Raw genomic sequence first — 22,005 nt, forward strand, 5'->3', positions numbered from 1 at the left:
CTTATATTGTTCTGACTTTTTAGCTCACCGAGCTGAAAGCTCAAGTGAGCTATTCTAATTACATTTTGTCTGTCTGTCTGTCTGTCTGTGTCTGTCTGTCCGTCTGTCTGTAAACTTTTCACATTTTCAACATCTTCTCAAGAACCACTGAGCCAATTTTAACCAAACTTGGCACAAAGCATCGTTAGCCTAAGGGGATTCAAAGTTGTGAAAATTAAGGACCACGCCCTTTTGCAAAGGGAGATAATTAGGAATTTATGAAAATTTTCGAGAAATTTTCAAAAATCTTCTTCTCATGAACCATAAGACCAGGGAGCTGAAACTTATGTGAAAGTATCCTCAGGTAGTGTAGATTCAAATTTCTGAAAATCATGACCCCCGGGGGTAGGGTGGGGCCACAATGGGGGGTTTAACATAGGAATATAAAGAGTAAATCTTTAAAAATCTTCTTCTCAAAAACTAATCAGCCAGGAAAGCTGAAACTTGTGTGGAAGCATCCTCAGGTAGTGTAGATACAATGTTGTGAAAATCATGACCCCGGGGGATAGGGTGGTGCCACAATAGGGGGTCGAAATTTAACACATGAATATATAGAGTAAATCTTTAAAAATCTTCTTCTCTGAAACTAATCAGCCAGGAAAGCTAACACTTGTGTGGAAGCATCCTCGGGTAAGTAGATTCAAAGTTGTGAAAATCATAACCCCTGAGGGTAGGGTGGGGCCACAATGGGGGGTCGAAGTTTAACATAGGAATATATAGAGTTAATCTTTAAAAATCTTCTTCTCAGAAACTAATCAGCCAGGAAAGCTGACACTTGTGTGAAAGCATCCCCTGGTAGTGAAGATTCAAAGTTGTGAAAATCATGACCCCCGGGGATAGGGTGGGGCCACAATGGGGGGGGGGTCGAACTTTTACATAGGAATATACAGAGTAAATCTTTAAAAATCTTCTTCTCATGAACCATAAGATCAGGAAAGCTGAAACTTGTGTGGAAGCATCCTCAGGTAGTGTAGATACAATGTTGTGAAAATCATGACCCCCGGGGGTAGGATGGGGCCACAATGGGGGGGGGTCAAACTTTTACATTGGAATATATAGAGTAAATCTTTAAAAATCTTCTTCTCAGGAACTAATCAGCCAGGAAAGCTGAAACTTGTGTGGAAGCATCCTCAGGTAATGTAGATTCAAAGTTGTGAAAATCATGACCCCCGGGGGTAGGGTGGGGCCACAATGGGGGGTTGAAATTATACATAGGAATATATTGAGTAAATCTTTAAAAATCTTCTTCTCAGAAACTAATCAGCCAGATGATTCTTTATAATTGTTAAGACTTTGGCCCCAGGACAATTCTTTGGCTTTACAAGAAGGTTCAGAGTTTGATGTAGGTTTATATCCCATATATAAACTATTGTTAAGGATCTTTTAGAGAACTGCAATACTCAACATATGATATGACTATAAAATCATCCTGTTAGAAAAGGGACTAATGATTATAAACATAAGAATATCCAGGGGAAAAATGGATTTTATTTATACAGGATCTACATGTATTATTGTACATTGTCCAGATAGTTTCTATTAATTATGACTCCATTAAGCTGATTTTATTATACCTATTGTTCCTCCGGTGAGCGATGTGGCCCATGGGCCTCTTGTTACTGTATCTTCTTACTTTTAATAATGTTGAGATTAATTAGCAAGGATTTCTGGTGCATATGACTGGAGCATGAAGCGGTTATAGGGAGTGGCTGTATGAAGTATGCGTTAATGAGGATTAATTATGAACAAAGACCGAATTCCCCTCCCCTGTAATCATTGAATTACATAATGTCAGTTGAGTTTTCGTCTGCGACCTTTACTATTAATAGAAATCAATTCATAACAGTAATTTTCTTCTTTGTTGAAACTATGATAGAGTATTGTATGATCCCTTGTATACAGTAAATTGCGTCTTTACAAATACAACCCATTATCGAGCACTGAGTGCATTCCACATCCGCATCACTTAAATGTATGTAGAAATCTACGTTTCCAAATTTATTCAATTCATTTATTGACAATTACCATGTCGGCATACAGTCATGAATATGAGTTACATAAAACAAAAACATTAAACATAGCATGCAAAAGTTAAACATTAACTTATAAATCTACACTACAAATCTACAATGGACAAAACATTGGATAAACAGAACTAGGTTTGTGCGAAGACTATTATTGGTATGGTATCGGGTTCGTTCGCCCTATCCACCTGTGCGCCTTATTGGTATTCATAAAATTGTATGTGTTCATTGTTGACTTTCCTTTCTAGCGTTGAAACAGTTTTTTAGAAAACAACATATCATTCTAGCAGCTGTAATGTTTTTAGGATTGACAAGTTCCTTAATGGGATTTATAATCTATTTCTGACATGAAAAATCCAGCATGTAAACTTCTGTAACTTACCTAAGCAATTCCGTTTTTAGATTATTCTACTATTAAGAGCAAAAATATTAAATTCTGTGCAAGCTTTCTACAGGATCAAGAGGTCACATATCTTAGTGTTTGATGCATTAATCAATAAACAATTTGACTCATAATTCAAAACGATTGTTTTCTCAGGGTGATTGAATGCTTTTTTAAAACTTCGATATGAGCTTGGTCTTTAGACAAACTCTTGGCTTCACGCGTTTTCATCATGTGACCAACTTACTAGTAATTGTATTCCATACAATGACATAGGCAATCTTATCAGGCATTCTATATAAAAAAAATTCTCGTAGCCATCTTTGTTGTGATGACCACAATGGTGATGGAAAGTGGAGGGTAACTGAACTCTGTGTAAAATTGGTTGGATCCTTTGCTTATTTTGTGACATCTAATCAACCACAAGCTATTAGTGAGAACAAAACACAAAAAATCTTACTTTTCCATCAAAATTTATTGCTTAAGACCAGTGCTGACAATTCATTTCTACAAAAATACAGGAATTTAAAAAATAACACCCTTTAAAACGAGAATACAAAGCAAAAATCTGTACACGCTGCCTGATGTGGGCTTTGCTGCCTGTAGGCTGTCTAGACCCTCCCCCTCACCACCCACCCTCCCGGGTATTTACATCTCTGTGCCAACTATCTCTCAGCAAGTCAAACATGACATCCAAAAACAATCGACTCAATGAAAACAATTACAAATCCTAAGGCACTGAAAACTTCTCACAAAGTGAATGGTTTGTTCCCTGTACATGTTTCCTTAGCACTATCTTAAAGTCATTGCAAAATTACAAAAATTATATAAAATTCATACAATTAGGAATTTCTTTAGAGTTTCATGTGAAATACATAAAGATTGAATGCTATGTTAAAATGGCTAAAAAAGTACAAAACACAAGTTAAAAAAGTTCTGGCAGCATTAACATTTGAACATCAATACACTCTGAAGTATTCATATTCATCAACAATGAAAAATACATGATTATGCATAGCATTGAATATTATAAGGACACTGAACACTAATAATAATTATTTCAAGGGTAAAATTTACCCAAAGGTTATAAACTTTGATATACATAGAGTTATACAATAGAGATTGCGTAAATGGATTCGACTGGCTTTGGTCTCTAGCTTCTCTTTGAGCGTGTGTAGTAGGTGTTGGTCGACCCATGATCCTCTCTGTACATCAAGTACCAGCCGAGACTGGGGAGGAGGGTCATCATCGAGAGGCAGCCGAGATGCTGGACCACAGTCTGGACACTCTCCTTTGTCTGGTAGCAGTAAAGCATGGTGGTCCAGAGGATCAACACTGCGAACTGAGAAAGGGATGCCAAAACCACTTAAGTTGAAAGAACCTTTCGCATGTTATTTCTATTATTATATGCAATAAAATATGTTCTAAATGAAAATAAGATAACAAAGCTAAACTACAAACACTTTTTAAATTTTTTTTAACAATGTTAAGTATTACTCTTGTATTTTATTTCAATTAAGAAAATGGTCTAGGGTTGTTCTTATTATAAGTATCAATAAATAGATTCATTATACATTGATCTTCAATACACTTATATATCAAAATAATTCTCTATGATTCCACCATGAAAATTAATATAAATATTTGAACTTTGAGAAGACATTTAACATAAAGTGATAACCACGTTTTTGGTCGAGAAAAATCTGAAAAAGTGTTTTTATCAAGTGAACAATACATACCAGCAGATTACTGACGAAGAAGCTGCGTCGATCCTCTCTCCTGAGAAAACATGGGGCGTACCAAGAGATGAAAATACTGCTGAGGACGAGAGCTCCGTACGCCTGGAACAGGTAGTTCATCGAAATCCGGACGGAGGTCGCAACCTTCTGTAAATCAAACGTTATGACCATTACAAAACATATTTCAAAAGATTTTGACAGAAAGTGAAATCATTTAAATTTATAATTTAGGAGGGGCTGAGGGCTCAATTTTCAGAGAGTTTCATTGTTATAATGGTTGGTTTGGATGTTACTTCTGGTACATACTATGAGCAAAATGTGTTTTATCTACATTCAATGTTCAATAGCACATCAAACCTGATCACTGTGAATGAGCACATGAATGTCATCATGCATTTCGAATATATATGTTATTGTTAGGTTTAATGAAACATTTAAACTTACCACACTTTTGAACAATAATTGTTAATCATATCCATAAATTATCAATTTTCATTGTATTTTATACAAATAAGCATCAAAATGAATATCTATGTACTAGTATGTAGGTATTCAATGCTTATTTTCTGGATGTCAATTGTCCTATAACTAGGCTGTGCAGACAAATTATCATATACAATAACCTGCAGTATTCAATTTGTCTACATTGTCTGGTGTGTTATAGAACTGACAATATCCAAAAATAAGCATTCAATGCTTAAATGATTTGTCTAGAACTTATAGTTTATAGGTGCTGGGTACTAACACAAAAGTGAGCACTTAGGACTTCTAATGATTCCACAATATAAATGGATAATAAATAAAATCTAAGTTTTCAGTTTTAATATAAATTCACCCAAGAGCAAAAATATGTGTTATGCAATACATCCTCATGTCAGGAAGCTTGGAATTGATACAAACCAGGAAGTCAACAATGGTTGAGGGGAAAGCCAGGCAGGCGAGGCCTTGTATGAGGTTCATGAGGAAGATGAGGCGCACCACCGTGCTAACCGGCCCCTTGTGTTCTCGTCTCCCAATGCTGGGACGAGTCTCCAGTAACAGCGCGACGTTCATCAACCAGATGGCTACGAAGACAGTCAGGAGGAAACAAAATCCCTGCCAAAAGCATATATATATATTTCTGTATAGATTGAGCTCAAGTAAAAGGGAAACTAATACTGATAATATAATGTTCTTGATATTTAAACTTTACTTACCGAATGGTTGACACTCTTTTCATTTGTTATGAAGGTATACAGTGAGGCTAAAAGTAGAGGCAGGAACCCCTTAAAAAAAATATACATATATATAATTTACATATATGGTAGATACATGTATAACGCTTGATCAAAATGCATGGATTTATTTGAAAATATGTAGCATTAAACAGCAATTTTCAAAAATGAATATTTATTTTGCCTTTGTTATTCACACACTGTTTGAATAACAAATATGTTGTATACAGCCGTAAGCAACTTTATTTATACCAGTGTCACAAAATAAGTATAAACTACCTTTTTTTTAAGCAGTGCATGATTTGATGATATAATATTCAATTGTAGTGATTCAAATTGAAAAATTTCAAGAACTTATTAATAAATAAATATTGACTTAAAGAGGTTCGCTCCTTAGGTTTTGGGTAGCCATTTTTAGTCACCTCTAGCCTGGAAATTCTGCATCACATATTAATTCTTGTAGTATATTTATATTTTACAATGCCAAATAAAATTTATTGAATAAAATTGTTCTAAAAAATTAAAGGACTATGGGTGGTTTTATGCATTTTTTACCCCCAAAATCAAACTTTTAGAAAGAGCTTTAAAAATAAAGTGGAAGATAGTTAAAATCATATTGGAAATAAAGGTGTAAAAGGTTATCACCACAGTGACGTCATAATGTAGAAATGACATCATAACAGATTGCATTATTTTGATAAATTGATGTTTTGTACAAAAATTTGGGTGTTTTTCGATGGTTTTTCGACTGGGAAACATCGAGCACAGGCTTGCTCAAGTACCATTTTTTAGTATAATGTGTATAACTATCTGAAGAAAAACATATGATAAAATTGCACTTGAGCTGAAGTGTGCTCTATACTTCTGAATGCAAAATATAGAGCAAAAATGACAATATTTTCATTTGTTTGCAAATTTGCGGGAATTAGGTAATTTAGGTGACGTCATAGATAAACAGCGAATGAGCAATGATGACTAAAATCAAGATTAAAGTTATAGGCATCCTCTATACAATGATTTGTGAAGATTTTATTTTTATACGATACTATTTAAAAATTGGTTGAAATTGGGGGCAGATATTTGATACTGCACTTAGTCCTTTTAACAGAGGACTATATTTTTTTGGTGGAAGGTTTTCAAGAAGGAAATGAACAATGTTCATGATAACTCTCTCGTTTTAGAGTACTGTTAATTTAGCTCCCTAATTTCTAGTGCAGACGAAACTTCTAGATAGTCTGTGTATTACGATATATTCATGATGTTCTAAAAAACATATCTAAACAATATTTTGATATTTCTATCAATATATTTTGCATATTTAGCTTATATTTCATAGAAGTTAAGAAAATCTAAAAAAAATTGAGTTATAGCATAAAATAAGCTAATTTATGCCAAAATTGGAGTTAATTTTGTAACCCATCTTGTTTTACTTTTTTATGAAACATTTTGAAAAATGACATAACTACTGTATAATTTTTTTAAATTTGCATTATAATATGATTACTCCAACCATATTTTATAACATCTGTTGTTGTGTTCATTATGTAGTGGCCTTTGAATCCACCAGTAAAGCAAGAATTTTTAAACTTTGACTTAGATTTTACTTTTATAGTCACTACATGTGTTCAACTTCATACTCTATAAAAATCACTAAATATTACTGCTAAATAATTGTTCAAACTATAAATATTTGTTTGATTTCTTCAAATTATCAATTTCAATGTCAAAGGACTATATATGGTTTGAGCCTAAAATGGCCCCCAAAAATGAACATTGTTATTTTACTGTAATTCTTCGTTTTATTTGTACAAATATACATTTGAAGTTTTTTCATATAAATTTTCATTTTGATTTTAATACCCACAATTTAAAAATATGACATCATAAAGTTTACCTTTTCCCGCCATTTTCTCATTTTTAGCATAAAACAGCTTGTTTTTAGGTAGTTTTTCTTTAAGGAAACATTGAGCGACTGCTTGAACAAACAAAATATTTTCACCAAACATGTATCTAATATCCAATACTTATAAGTGACAAAAAGTTAGTTCTTGTTCAAAAAGTCGTTCTATATTTCCCATTCGAAAAAAGATAAGAAAAATGTCAATTTTTGATTGATTAAATTATAAAAATGGCGTCAATTCTGACGTCATATACTGCCAGTGAGTGCATATAAATCAAATAAATAGGTGAAAAACATATTTCATGTCAACTCTTTTATAAAATAACACAACAAATTTAAGTACCTGAATCATTTTAAAAATAGCGAATTTTGGGGGCCAAATTTGACTAATATCATACATAAGTTCTTTTAGCAAAAATTTCAGGAAAGTTATCATTTCTGTTTGGGGCCCTATATTTCCAAAAATGGCATGTGACGTGGGTCACAAATAAAATAAATGAGCATTTGATGATTTTAGGTCCCCATCTTTATATCCAAGTGGTTTTCGAATGATTGACATTACTATTATTTCAGGTGCCAACCCCCTTTAATACTTTCAAACCAGTTTTTTTAAACAATATATAGGATATAAAGAGGGCAAATTACTCTAAAGAAGACATAATCAATGAAGTTTATTATAAAGGAAATTAGAGTCTACCAAAGCTTTTGATACAGCAATGCTTCCAAAAACTGTATCGTCTCTAGATTTATGGCACATGTACTGAAATAAGGCCACGCTGAGGAAGCAGGCTCCCACGTGCTGTACAGCACAGTCCATCGCCAGATCAGAGGTTCCAAAAACCTTGATGAAAAAAAAGTACCAAATTGGCGTATGCATAATCATGATAATGAATCAAATATAATAGTATAGATACGTATGTTTTGATTTTTCATGATTTTAAAGATTGCATATATTTCAAAGTGCAATAGCTGAACCAGTCATAAATAATATTATTGTTATGTATGTCTCTGGCTGAACTGAGTCGAAGGTACTCTTACTTTGGAGACGACGGTTTTGGGGAAACTAAAACACGCCAGTCCGAACCAAGCCGTGAGGACTAAATCGAACAAAACCGCTGCCTTCTTGCTTTGCTTCCCTGCTATAAATGCAATAACAATTGCTACAGCCCGTGCATAATCGTAAATTGCAGACATTTTGACCATATAATTTTCAGATATTAGTAACAAATATTTTGTTTATCTCTTCGAAATGACGCGGTCTCAAACGAGCGCCAACAATAGAATTTGAATTTCGATCCCGATCTTATTAAAGAAAATAAAAATAAAATTGTTTTAAAAAAGTCGTTCATATGAAATGAAAAAAAGAACGCATTCATAAGAAATAAATTCAAAATTTTATTGGTGTAGATCTATATTAATTGACATTAATTATAACAATAACAACACTATATTTATGTTGATAAACATTGAAGGCACATCATATCATATTACAATAAAATATTAACAGAAAGTTTAAAAAAAAAATTAACGCTATAATTCATATTCTAAATAAACACAATAAATAAGATAATAATAATAATCAATATAAAAAAATAAAACATGCTGAAAATATATATGAACATCAATTAAAAATGTAAAAACAATTAATGTACGGTACGTAATTAAGTACAGCTATATATAGTAACTCGTTAGTGTTCCAGACACTTGTAACATTGACTAGATTTAATGAAATTAACAGAAATTTATATTACATTCATAAGTATATCTAGGAAATTTTTCATATTTATAATATATTCAAAATATATTCAAAAACTCAGACAGCAACAATTAATCCTACAGCTACACTCTGGTGGTTGAACAGCCTAATTAATTTATAAATAGGAGCATTGCATTGACACTGAGCATGATTAATTTATATCACATATACTGATAAAAACAGGAAATTAATTCTCAGATCCACCAGGACAAAATGTATAATTCTAAAAACATTTAAAATATGGCCTGTAATATATAAAAAGAATAATAAGGCTAATATAACCTCTAGATCTTTCAAACAAGTAACTGTACAACATGCAACAAGTCAACAATTTATTCATATAATACAAACTCTGAATCATAATGTAAAAAAAAAAAAAAACTTTTTTTCCACGCAAAACAAAATAGTTTAATTGCTTTTCAAATAACAAAAAAAATAAAAAAATAAATTTCTGAGATACCACTAGTCTACATTCATTCATTTTTGTATTATAAACGGTACTTTACATAATACTCAATATGAAAATAGTCACAGATGCAATCGAGCGAGTCGGATTTCTGAAGCCGGATATCTGTTGTAGGTCGATCATTAGATGGCCTGATTGACCACTGTTAGATGTATTATGCTGACATATAGTTGAAGGAGATGGCGACTTGAGAATCACTCTAACGGTCTGGAACATAAAAAGGTTATATTAAAAATTAAGTTACTTAATATATCAGTAAGTGGTATATCTTATCACCCCTAAACAACAATATACGACACAAAATAATCCAAATGTTGACTAATATCCTTCAAGCTGGTAAATAATGACACTCTCTCTTTATTAAATACTACCTTGAGAGAACATGACTTCTCCCCAAACACCTGTATCATGATATCAATGAAATTGACCAACCCCTCCAGAGTTAATAACTTCTCCTCAAACATTCATATCATGTAATCAAGATGACCTATCCTTCCGGAGTAAATGACTTTTCTCAAAACATGTGTATCAGATGTAATTATGATGACCTACCCCTCCAGAGTAAATGACTATTCTTCAAGCATTCTATTATGTAATCATAATCATGTAATAATGATGAGCTACCCCTCCAGAGTTAATGACTACTCCCCAAACAGCTGTATCATGTAATCAGCAGCTTGTATCACTTGTATTATGCAATCATGATGACCTATCCCCCATAGTAAATGACTTCTCTCCAAACACTTGTATTCTGTAATAATGATGATCTACCCCCCCCCCCCCGAGTAAATAACTTTTAACAAACACCTGTATTGGGTAATCAGAAGCTTGTATCACCACTTGTATTCTGTAATAATGATGACCTACCCCTCAAGAGTAAATGACTTCTCCCCAAACACCCGTATCATGTAATCAGCAGCTTCGTTGTGGTGAAACGTGGAAGGAATGAGCACGTAATGGCCAGGCTCCAGCTCAAACTGTTGGCTGACCTCTCGGTAGTTGATATACACACCCGACTTACCGCTGTCAGGGGTGTAGCGGAAATGTTGCGGGGACAGCTTCTTTGTTGGATCTTCTGTCTGAAATTACATGAAAATGGAAATATCTATAGATCAAACTGAGAAACAATTTAACCACATGACAATTATTACTTGTATTTATACCTGTGATACATATACATGAATTTTACATGTATTTAACTAATCTGACCTCTTTCAAAGCACAGATAAACTTCGTTATCTCAAACCCGATGGAGCTGTTTAAAAACTTCAAGATATCCGAGTATTCGAGATACTGTAGAATCATTTAAATTCGTGGGGGCCAATTTTCGTGGACTGTGACGTCTTTGCTGATCCGTGGGGATGTAATTTCGTGGATGCGTTTGTTACTTTTTCAGTAACAAAGACAAATCTTTCTAAAGTTGTTTTCACTGAGGATTTAAGTTCATGGGGGAGGGCTTCCCACAAATACCACGAAAATTGAGCCACCACGAATTCTAATAATTCCACAGTATCGTGGGTAAAATACTTAAAATTAAGTGGTTGAGACTTACAAATCACTTCAACATATCCATTGTATTCTAGATATCAGTGTTCAAGATATCAAAGTTCAACTGTATATTCAAAAATACTACATTAATTCCTCAAATAATATAAGCATCTGTAAAATTATTAGAAAATTGGTAAACATTTTGTAAGTCAAGACAATATCAAAGTTCAACTGTATATTCAAAAATACTACATTAATTCCTCAAATAATATAAGCATCTGTAAAATTATTAGAAATTTGGTAAAAATTTTGTAAGTCAAGACAATACTTTATGAATTTCAAGTACATGTATATTGTTCATTTTTCACTAATTGCGACTTTGGTAATAAATAATCAAATGGCATGATATAGGATTGTACATGTATCAAACTTTGAATGCAGTATATCAAAGCAATGTATTTGTTATTTTGAACCCATACTCTGTATAAGAAGAATCCTATCTGCAGTTTCTTGACTTTGACATTACGAGTTGACTGGCGATGCTCCTGCATCAAGGAAATGACTATAGAACACAATCCTTCAAGATCAGGGTCATCCTTCTGAGGATCAAAGTCATCTGTAAATCAAACACAATCCACATTTAAAAGCCAAATTGTATGCAATTGTTCTAAACTGACCTGGTATATTTTAATAAGATTTTGGTACATTTTAATGTCTGGGGTATATGTCAAATTTGTCAATTCAAATATAATTTTACATGGCCATTGCCAACTTTTTATAAATTTGATCTTTACAAAATAATAAGGGTTCCACAAGTGTAGAATCCCTTCAAAAGAGTTCACATTTCTAACAGGGAAAGTTAAAGATTCAGAGAGAGCATATAACTTCTTTGTACCTATATTATTACCTGATGCTTCCCGTACGCACAACCACATTTACACACTATATCCTACCAACTCCATTGGAGAAAATTAATTAATCCAATATTAATTAATTTAAACCTTTTTCATACAAAATAAATTACTAAACTTGAAGATAGCTTTCCTGTAATAGATGTATAAGTAGATATAAAATAATATCCCTGTATATACTGGTACATCTAATTGTTCACTGGTATGATCTAAACAAGAGATTTATCCCTGTATATACTGGTACATCTAATTGTACACTGGTATGATCTAAACAAGAGATTTATCCCTGTATATACTGGTACAGCTAATTGTTCACTGGCATGATCTAAACAAGAGATTTAATTATCCCTGTATATACTGGTACAACTAATTGTTCACTGGCATGATCTAAACAAGAGATTTAATTATCCCTGTATATACTGGTACAGCTAATTGTTCACTGGTATGATCTAAGCAAGAGATTTACACCCTGTATATACTGGTACAGCTAATTGTACACAGGCATGATCTAAACAAGAGATTTATCCCTGTATATACTGGTACAGCTAATTGTTCACTGGTATGATCTAAACAAGAGATTTAATTATCCCTGTATATACTGGTACATCTAATTGTACACTGGTATGATCTAAACAAGAGATTTATCCCTGTATATACTGGTACAGCTTATTGTTTACTGGCATGATCTAAACAAGAGATTTATCCCTGTATATACTGGTACAGCTAATTGTTCACTGGTATGATCTAAACAAGAGATTTATCCCTGTATATACTGGTACAGCTAATTGTACACTGGTATGATCTAAACAAGAGATTTATCCCTGTATATACTGGTACAGCTAATTGTTCACTGGTATGATCTAAACAAGAGATTTATCCCTGTATATACTGGTACAGCTAATTGTACACTGGTATGATCTAAACAAGAGATTTATCCCTGTATATACTGGTACATCTAATTGTTCACTGGTATGATCTAAACAAGAGATTTAATTATCCCTGTATATACTGGTACAGCTAATTGTTCACTGGTATGATCTAAACAAGAGATTTATCCCTGTATATACTGGTACAGCTAATTGTTCACTGGTATGATCTAAACAAGAGATTTAATTATCCCTGTATATACTGGTACATCTAATTGTACACTGGTATGATCTAAACAAGAGATTTATCCCTGTATATACTGGTACAGCTAATTGTTCACAGGCATGATCTAAACAAGAGATTTAATTATCCCTGTATATACTGGTACAGCTAATTGTTCACTGGTATGATCTAAACAAGAGATTTAATTATCCCTGTATATACTGGTACAGCTAATTGTTCACAGGCATGATCTAAACAAGAGATTTATCCCTGTATATACTGGTACAGCTAATTGTTCACTGGCATGATCTAAACAAGAGATTTATCCCTGTATATACTGGTACAGCTAATTGTTCACTGTCGTGATCTAAACAAGAGATTTACACCCTGTATATACTGGTACAACTAATTGTTCACTGGCATGATCTAAACAAGAGATTTATCCCTGTATATACTGGTACAGCTAATTGTTCACTGTCGTGATCTAAACAAGAGATTTACACCCTGTATATACTGGTACAGCTAATTGTTCACTGGTATGATCTAAACAAGAGATTTACACTGACCTGCCTCTGGAAGAGTGAGTATGTACTGAGGGTTTGTGGCAAACTTCTGAAGGTCATTCCTGCTCCCACCAGCATTCTTATCACATTCCCATCTCCCTTTCACACATGCATAGCACCCTGTAAATAAGTATAACATGTTTTAAAACATCAGCAGAACCTTAAAACAAAAAATCTTTTTTTTTTCATTCAGAAACATTGCTTTTTATCAGACACATTGCTAACTTATAGTTGAATTTCCTCACCAAATTTATCGACCACGCCATCCCCGTCAAAGTCCGGTCCGTACTGACAGATGGTCACTTCCTGGAACTGTTTACAGAAGTCTCTGTAGGACATCCAGAACTCACCGTCATCCTTGGCCTGGAGACCGATCTCTTTCTTTGTCTGATCATCCACCCAAGTCCAGTTCACATCACTAAATGGTTGTAAGAATGAAAGTCAGTGTGAACATGTATCTGTACAATTCTAATCTATGACACTGAGAGTTAATGCTCAATAAAGTGGACCTCCAGCTATGTCAACTTTCATACTCACTACCACACAAGCCTATTTACATTGTCTCTCAAACTCTGTTACAAGGCATTACATCTTTCACACAGTCAATACAGAGACAGTAATACCTTCAAGGAAAACGTTTTTGTCTCCACTGGTAGCGTTATTATTGCACTTACCAATAGAAGGCAGTGGTTGTTTTTTATTTACCTGTCACTCCATGAGCCCTTCCATTCGTTGTTGTCACCCCAGGGATTTCTGATCCTGACCAGCTTATCCTCTCCCCTCACATGTTTTATCTGTATGATCAATAAATATCTCTGAACTATGTATAACCTGATTAAAACAGTTAAATTTCAAACTTGATTTTTTTTACCATAATAAAGTTAGAGTAGCCTTTCTTTATCAGAAGCTTAAGCATGAGAATACAACACCAGTCTGTTGACACCCCAGAGACAGAATACAACACCAGTCGGTTGACACCCCAGAGACAGAATACAACACCAGTCTGTTGACACCCCAGAGACAGAATACAACACCAGTCTGTTGACACCCCAGAGACTAAATACAACACCAGTCGGTTGACACCCCAGAGACAGAATACAACACCAGTCTGTTGACACCCCAGAGACAGAATACAACACCAGTCGGTTGACACCCCAGAGACAGAATACAACACCAGTCTGTTGACACCCCAGAGACAGAATACAACACCAGTCTGTTGACACCCCAGAGACTAAATACAACACCAGTCGGTTGACACCCCAGAGACAGAATACAACACCAGTCGGTTGACACCCCAGGGACAGAATACAACACCAGTCTGTTGACACCCCAGAGACAGAATACAACACCAGTCTGTTGACACCCCAGAGACTGACCTTTCTGACCTCTGTGACAGTGTAAGCATGGCCAGACACCAAACCATTTGGATCTGCTTTGGTACTTAACTTCCAGTTACCCTGAAAACATCAATCAATATTACTTATAATAATACAAAATGCTAGTCATATATAATCTGCATTATTACACCAAAAACTACCAATGTATAAATATTATTTAATTTGAACAAATAATACCTGTAATACTAATGCTGAATATTTTATTTAGAAATATAGAGAGTTCATCATAGCATGTTTGTATAAAGAGGGTACAGCACTAGGATACCTTTCTTGAGCATGTGATGAAGGCACCCTTTTGTTGAGCTTTCTCTATCATTCTGTAGAGAAATGGGTCTTTGTCTTGAATTTCATACAATCTGGGTATCCCTCCCGTCAGATCGACCAAGGCATCCATGGACTGACCCCCCTCAATGGCTTCATACGAACCGTGCAACCTGAAATTTAACATACATGGACATTCCAACAATCTTGTCGAGACCAGACTGCTTAGGATACATATACATGTGTACAAATTTTGTGCAAGTAAAAAAATGAATGAAAGTATAGTTAAACATGTAGGCATACTTTGCATAGGCCTTCTCGATGAGCGCTACCCAGAATTCCTGGGGCTCTGTACATCTGCCGTAGACGAGCTTCCCGTTCACCGTGGGGAGTAGGTCGTCTATATACACGTCCACCCAGTCACCAAATCTCCAGAACCGGAAATGCACAACGCCCTTGTAGCCTGGACCACACAGAGGCTGGTCTGAGGGGACTATCTACTCAAGGGAAATAGGAAGTACATGCTTTATATCATACAATTTACTTTGAGCTGTTTTGACCATAAAGATTACTAAGACAAATAAACATTCATGTATTTAATGGATACTAAGCACTATTATATAAACACCTTTTATTTGAATAAGAGAAATTTTACAAAGTGTGTGAGCCTGCCATACAAATGCAAGTATCACACCGGTGTATATAAGGCTTGATCACAAAAATTAGTCCAGTTAATATCCACTTAATTACAAAGTAAAGATCTCTGGAATAAGAGTTGGTTTACAATATGCTATTGATTAACAAAACACGGGTGATCATTTCTTTGACAATATTGAGATTAGAGAAACAGGTGAAGATATTTAAAATATTTTTGTCATTTTGAGTTCCTACTTTTTTCATAAACTCTTTTTTCTGAGACACTGCTGCGCATGCGGAGAGGAACCAGCAATCTCCCAGGGTTCCCTGTTTGATGTCGTCTCTGGTGACCCCGTCCACCATCAGCTGGGGGGTCTGCCACTCTTCCACCAAGTCCTAACACAAAATCAGAAACTTCATATAATACAAAGTCACATGCTTTAATTAATTATTATAGTTTCTGATCCTGAAAGTGTTTCTCTATAAAAGGGCAATGGTTTGATGATACAAAATAGTTAAGTAATCTATTATTCATATAGGATATGCATGCTCTACCAATTACACTATTAAGACCTCATCTGATATAATTATAAGTATTTCTGTTTTATAACTGAGGCCTTATTATATTGTATGGTTCGCTTTGCCTGCAAATGTATTAAATGCCTTAATTTCTTTCATAACATTCTTTTTTAAAAAAAACTCTGATTTGTTAATTCCTGTCATATTTCTTTTACTAATGCTAGCAACAAAATTACCACAGGTCGCTTCCAGTAGAAATCAGATGCATCTCTGTCACTGTAGAAGAGAGCAAATCTGTCTGCATTGAAGTCTGGATCACAGAATAATTCTCCATCCTCTAAGGAGTCCAGGTAATTGAGTATGGTGTCCTTACTCTACCAAAAAATATATTTGACAAATATATGGCATGTTTGATGAATACAATCAATATATAGCACATGTAATGGTCTGATCGGTTTGATCTGTTGATTGCTGGCACTTAATTGCTATCTCAGTTGATAAAGCACATATATATAGTGATTCAGGGGGCCTGGGTTTAAATCCCAGCCTGGTCCATTATTATTCTCTCATCCTGTCACACACACACCCAATGTATAAAACACTCACTCAATGTGCTCAATCTGCGGACATATTTATATGTACACTTTATAATCGAAAGATGATGAATGATTTCTTCAGTTTTTATAACTACAGTACTTGAGAAGAGTGGATTGAAACCTAGAGCAATGATTTGACTTGTGAGGATGGTTAGTATAATATAATATAACCACAACACTTGTTTCATACAGCGCACATATCCGATAGTTTATAGATCTTTGTGTTAATGAATATATATGTGGCCATTGCTCAGTTGCAGCATTTAATACATCAATATGTCATTAATTAATGATGCTCTCATTGTGATTATAATACCGTAATTCCTAGCTTCCCGTCTTTGTACTCCTCCTGGGGAAACTCCACCACAGGTTCCTCCGGGTTCCTCTTCTCCCTGCCACTGACCTCCGCGACCCGGCTCAGGGTGCTGACGGTTCGGCGCGGGGGCACGTGTCCATTAGCGAGAATTCGAACCTCCGCTACAGACTGGCTTCTTTTTTCTTTCTGTTTACTTGGATTGGAACCCATTATACAAAATCTGTAAATTTGCAGTCATCACTGGTCTGATTTTGTGATTAGAGTTTCCCTCATAACACTTTCAAATATTGTTTACATCAGTTACATCGGTTTCTATCGACTTGCCTCCATATTTTTTTTAGTAGGTCGTGTCTAAGTTTATTCGAACTTTGTTAAATTTTTCCAAAAATTCAAGAAATGTTGAAAAAAATGTAGCATAATTCTATTCCATATCTTCTCTTTATGCATTTTTTACGTTTATAACCATTTCATATTTCCTTCTGTGCATTATGATAATGTAATTCTTATCTACGAAATTCCTCTACGCGCCATGTCTATGGTATTTTATTGTTGTCTGCTACAAAATTACTGAAAGACAAAGATTTAGCAATAAAGGTATGCACACACATAAATTAACTAATGGTTATCCAGAAACTGCAGTGCAAGTCTACTTGCATAATGGATAACACATTTTTCTGCTATTTTGCATAAAACAATTTAATACCGGTTGGATTTCGAGTAAATTCGGTGAGAGTAATATTTTACCTTTTTTCCAATGTAGCATCTGCGAAATACATGATTTGGGTGTTTGTCAATTATTATTTGAGGACACCCGAAACGGAAAGCGAAGTTTAAATTGAAAATGCATAGGTCCATAGGTTTGATGGGTTTTTTTTTTCATAAACAGGTTATTCTAGCTGGCGTTTTATATAAAAACCTTAAGTTTCACATGAGCATGCATTTTTTTAATTTTCATGTGCTAGAACTTATAATAATCAACAAATGGTAGAACTTAGATAAAAATCTAATCAATTAAACAAGACTTAGATCCAACTCCAAGAATGAATAATTAAGTTAGGCCATCTTATGTAATGTTAATAATGTTTTTAATATTACATTAAATTGGGCGTTAAACATAAATGCTTCGTTGGCATTTACATGTATGTCGACATCAGTAAGTATTTTGTTAATTAACATAAGGTAGCACAACTTTTACGCATTAGATGAACATTTTTAGACTTTTTTGTTTATTATATTTAAAAGCTTTGTTTGACATAAAACAATGAATACAAGTTTCTATAAACTCGCACACAGAGAAGGTGTAAAAATGTATCCCAAACTTTAAGACAGTTGACACATGAAGTACATATATAACATGAATATACTACATGAAGTGATTCAGATGACAGGAATTTACAACTTCCTATTTCTTGACTTAATCTTCTTGTTACATCTAGAGACACTGAATTATGAAACAAGGTGTCCACTGGGGGACAGTTTCTTCTATTTGTATTGACTAGATTGGTACTACAGGCAGCTGGTGGTATGGCGGACCTGTCTGACTACATTCGTGGGGGTGCCTTCGTCCTTCTGTTTCTCGTGACGGGGTTGAGAGATCTAAACACATGGCTGCTTGCTGACCTCATCTTTACCGGCGTCACAGGCTTCCTGCTCTATGTCAACCCATTCTGGACAATGAATCTACAGGTAAATATTGAAGGATCAAGCTTAGTTATTGTTAAAAGATAATGCCATTGTAATTGACAGTTGCATTATTGTTTTGAATGTGAATTACACATAAAAACATACCAGAATCTGAATTATAGCTACCTACAGGATAAATATTGCAAAAATATTACAATACAGAAATTCGGAGCTCTTTCCATATTTGAAATTTTCTAGTATATGATAAATCATGTGCCACCCAATGTTTGTTTACATGTTATTTAAATCTGTTTAAAACTAATGATATTTAGAAATATTGTAGACCAATGATTTAAAGATCGATGTGATTCATGGACAACTGAACCGCCTGTTTGCTGCCTTCTTGTTCGGTCCCCTCCTGTTATGGCTGATGAGGAGAAAGACATCGGATCCCTCAATCAAGGCAGCTATGCTTCTCTCCAGGGCTCTGGTAAACTGTCATCTATTTTGATATAAACTTATTAAATTTCATTTATTATTTCTAGTGAACACCCTTGGGTGTACCAGCTACTTCCATTTAGCATTTTCTTTGTTGGATTGGAAAAATAAACATAAACATATCAAATGTACCAATACTGTGAAGTATATTCTTTGGTGAGATTGCCTATTTGCGGTTTTAGTTTGACATTATTCAATAAATTGGACTGTTTTGAAACTTCTAAATTTACAAATGAATATTAGTTATGTCTGTTTTCTTACCATAATAAATACTCTCTTCATTGCCTTTCAGTTGTTACATGTAATCGTTTCACATCTTTTCAGGGTATTTCCATTCTTCTTATTGTCATGACTGTAGGTCAACTGTCATATGGAGAAATCTTCACAGATAAGGTAACTAAGAATGAATTTAATAAACCAAAAAAAAGTGTCATCATAAATATATATGTGTAATCATTAAAATATGCTTGAATATTTATTGTCAAATATATGTATTCTGTTATAAAACTTGAATCCTCATTTTCAGCATTTCTGGTTTGGATTTCTCGGTAACATTTTGTGGTGTGTGGCTAATGTCTATCAACTCATTAAAAGTCGTCCAGAACTTCAGGGTCTGAAGCAGTCAAGGGGAATAACTCTGTTACTGCACATAAACAGCTGGATTGTATTGCTAATGTCTCTGGCACATATGTCTTTTGCAAATGCCATGTGCAAAGTCCAGGTAAAGTCGATACCCTATGAATAACGTTTGCATATATAATGGGATATGAGAAATAATGAGAGAGAGACTGCGATTTGAACCCATACCCCCTGAATCTCTAGTCAGGTGCTCTACCAATATCGAGCTATCTTGCACTGGCAATTGAACCTTTTTGACCATCATACATAAGTATTTACAAGGTACTTCTTGGTTCAGAATTGATTATTAAAGTTACAATTGTATGTGATTGTACTGCAAAAGTATGGGAATAGACCTAACCACAATGCAATAAATTATATCTTCATGAACCAGTTACTTCCCCATAAACTTGAAACATCAGAATATTAAATCGTCAACATGCATTTCCTTCATTTGGGAATAAAATATTGTATCATTTGTGTGACTTTTTTTCTGTAGGGCCGGAGGGTGGACAAGTACCACATCCACACCACGCGGGCAGCAGGTGCCCTTATGATGGGCTGGGCCATCCTTACCTGGCTTGCCCCGAGGTTCAAGAGGAGGGAGGATGTCAGGATTGTATTTCTGGCCCAGATACTGGTAGGTCATGTCTGCTCAACCCATTTACTGAGAGATCTTGCACATATCTGTAACATGTGATACATGTCTGAAAACAAGAGACCAAAGTACCTAGTATCATTTCATGTATACCTATGTTTTATAATTTCCAGTATTTTTTTCTTATTGATAATCAAGATAAAAGATAACATATGACTAACCCAATTTACAACTAAAATGAGTCATTGCATTGATGCATCAGTTTGGGATGACATAATACCGGTAATGCTACATGATGAGCAAGTAAATATTCCATAGCCAATCAGCAGTTATAAAAATAAACCAGACATAATGTCTTCTTTGAACAGATTTGGGGCTTGAGTGAAGGAACTTACTTTATCCTTCACTTTCAATCTGAGCTGATGACAAAGAGAGAACTTGCCCTCAGATTAGGGACCTTCTCCCCACTACTGCTCCTGTCCCTGGTCGGACTGTATCTGTGTGTAAGACCCCAGCCCCCTAGCACCAGCGAAGAAAAGAAAGACCAGTAACACCAATGCTCCATGTTTTACTTTGTGTTGACACAAATTCACTCGTATTGACTTTTGATGTGTGAAGCTCCCTTTTGATTACTCTACATGGAACTCTTGGGAATACATGTATTGAACATTCACTTTATAGCAGTGATGATGTGATTGTTTTCTGTTTTGTTTTTTATGGAGGATATATTAATAATAATGAACACTATTTTGTAGAAGATTTTACTACTCAGTTGTTGTGGATGTTTTATTATGTGTATGAGTGGATTTTTATGTATACAAAATGTTGATCTCAGTCTGTAAAACATTTACCATCTTGGGATAAATAATACTAAAGCAAACCAAAGTCTTTGTTATAAATTGTATGAAGCAAGGAATATGGATTATGTGAAATTACATTAGTCATACTGTCGTATATGGACTTGAGCATATTTCATATCTACAGTAGTTTTACTTTATATTGATACAAGGTATATGCAGTGCAGCACATCAACTACATGTTTATATAAACGTAGATTTTCATTGGCCTGAAATGCACCTCCTGAGGCAGAGGATAGTCAAAAAAGCCATATCAACACATGTATATGAAGCTGAGAACATATTCCACTTTTTTTTATCCAATCAGCAGCTGCTGAATACTCCATTAAGTAATGCTCCTAATTGTTAAGAATTTCTTTAATTTCACAGCAAAGTCAAATTTTTGATTGACAGTTTAGAGAGCTGAAAACAAAAGATAATATTTGATTGGCAAAGAACTTTTGATCAGCCAACTGAAAAGTGGGTGGTAGGTTTAATAGATCACATCAAGTAAAAAATTTGGGGATTAAGAATAA

General features: G+C 34.4%; 3 protein-coding genes across 5 annotated transcripts; 1 reads left to right on the plus strand and 2 right to left on the minus strand.

The window, feature by feature from the left end:
• Positions 1-2,901: 2,901 nt before the first annotated feature.
• Positions 2,902-8,581, minus strand: LOC105321505 (uncharacterized). The gene is made up of 6 exons (XM_020064587.3): positions 8,337-8,581; positions 7,996-8,139; positions 5,381-5,449; positions 5,085-5,279; positions 4,185-4,331; positions 2,902-3,787 (listed from the first exon to the last, which is right to left on the minus strand). The coding sequence occupies exons 1-6, from the start codon at positions 8,499-8,501 to the stop codon at positions 3,599-3,601; spliced, it is 909 nt and encodes a 302-aa protein (XP_019920146.3). The 5' UTR covers positions 8,502-8,581; the 3' UTR covers positions 2,902-3,598.
• Positions 8,582-9,102: 521 nt separating this feature from the next.
• On the minus strand, positions 9,103-17,648 carry LOC105321506 (calpain-B). The gene is made up of 12 exons (XM_011419789.4): positions 17,297-17,648; positions 16,621-16,758; positions 16,121-16,261; positions 15,533-15,726; positions 15,234-15,402; positions 14,948-15,028; positions 14,277-14,365; positions 13,817-13,989; positions 13,575-13,691; positions 11,488-11,624; positions 10,388-10,599; positions 9,103-9,727 (listed from the first exon to the last, which is right to left on the minus strand). The coding sequence occupies exons 1-12, from the start codon at positions 17,504-17,506 to the stop codon at positions 9,715-9,717; spliced, it is 1,674 nt and encodes a 557-aa protein (XP_011418091.3). The 5' UTR covers positions 17,507-17,648; the 3' UTR covers positions 9,103-9,714.
• A 158-nt stretch (positions 17,649-17,806) lies between these two features.
• LOC105321507 (uncharacterized) lies at positions 17,807-21,518 on the plus strand. Of its 3 annotated transcripts, none has more exons than XM_011419790.4 (7): positions 17,807-17,890; positions 18,809-18,982; positions 19,263-19,409; positions 19,742-19,810; positions 19,944-20,138; positions 20,535-20,675; positions 21,002-21,518. In XM_011419790.4, the coding sequence occupies exons 2-7, from the start codon at positions 18,821-18,823 to the stop codon at positions 21,182-21,184; spliced, it is 897 nt and encodes a 298-aa protein (XP_011418092.2). In that variant the 5' UTR covers positions 17,807-17,890; positions 18,809-18,820; the 3' UTR covers positions 21,185-21,518. The 3 variants fall into 3 exon arrangements, with proteins under 3 accessions (XP_011418092.2, XP_065936664.1, XP_065936663.1); XM_066080592.1 differs by having other exon boundaries at positions 17,823-17,890; positions 18,796-18,982; XM_066080591.1 differs by having other exon boundaries at positions 17,831-17,890; positions 18,773-18,982.
• The last annotated feature ends 487 nt before the right edge of the window (positions 21,519-22,005 follow it).

This window comes from Magallana gigas, chromosome 3 (genome assembly GCF_963853765.1).
Source record: "Magallana gigas chromosome 3, xbMagGiga1.1, whole genome shotgun sequence".
Taxonomy (NCBI): Eukaryota; Metazoa; Mollusca; class Bivalvia; order Ostreida; family Ostreidae; genus Magallana; species Magallana gigas.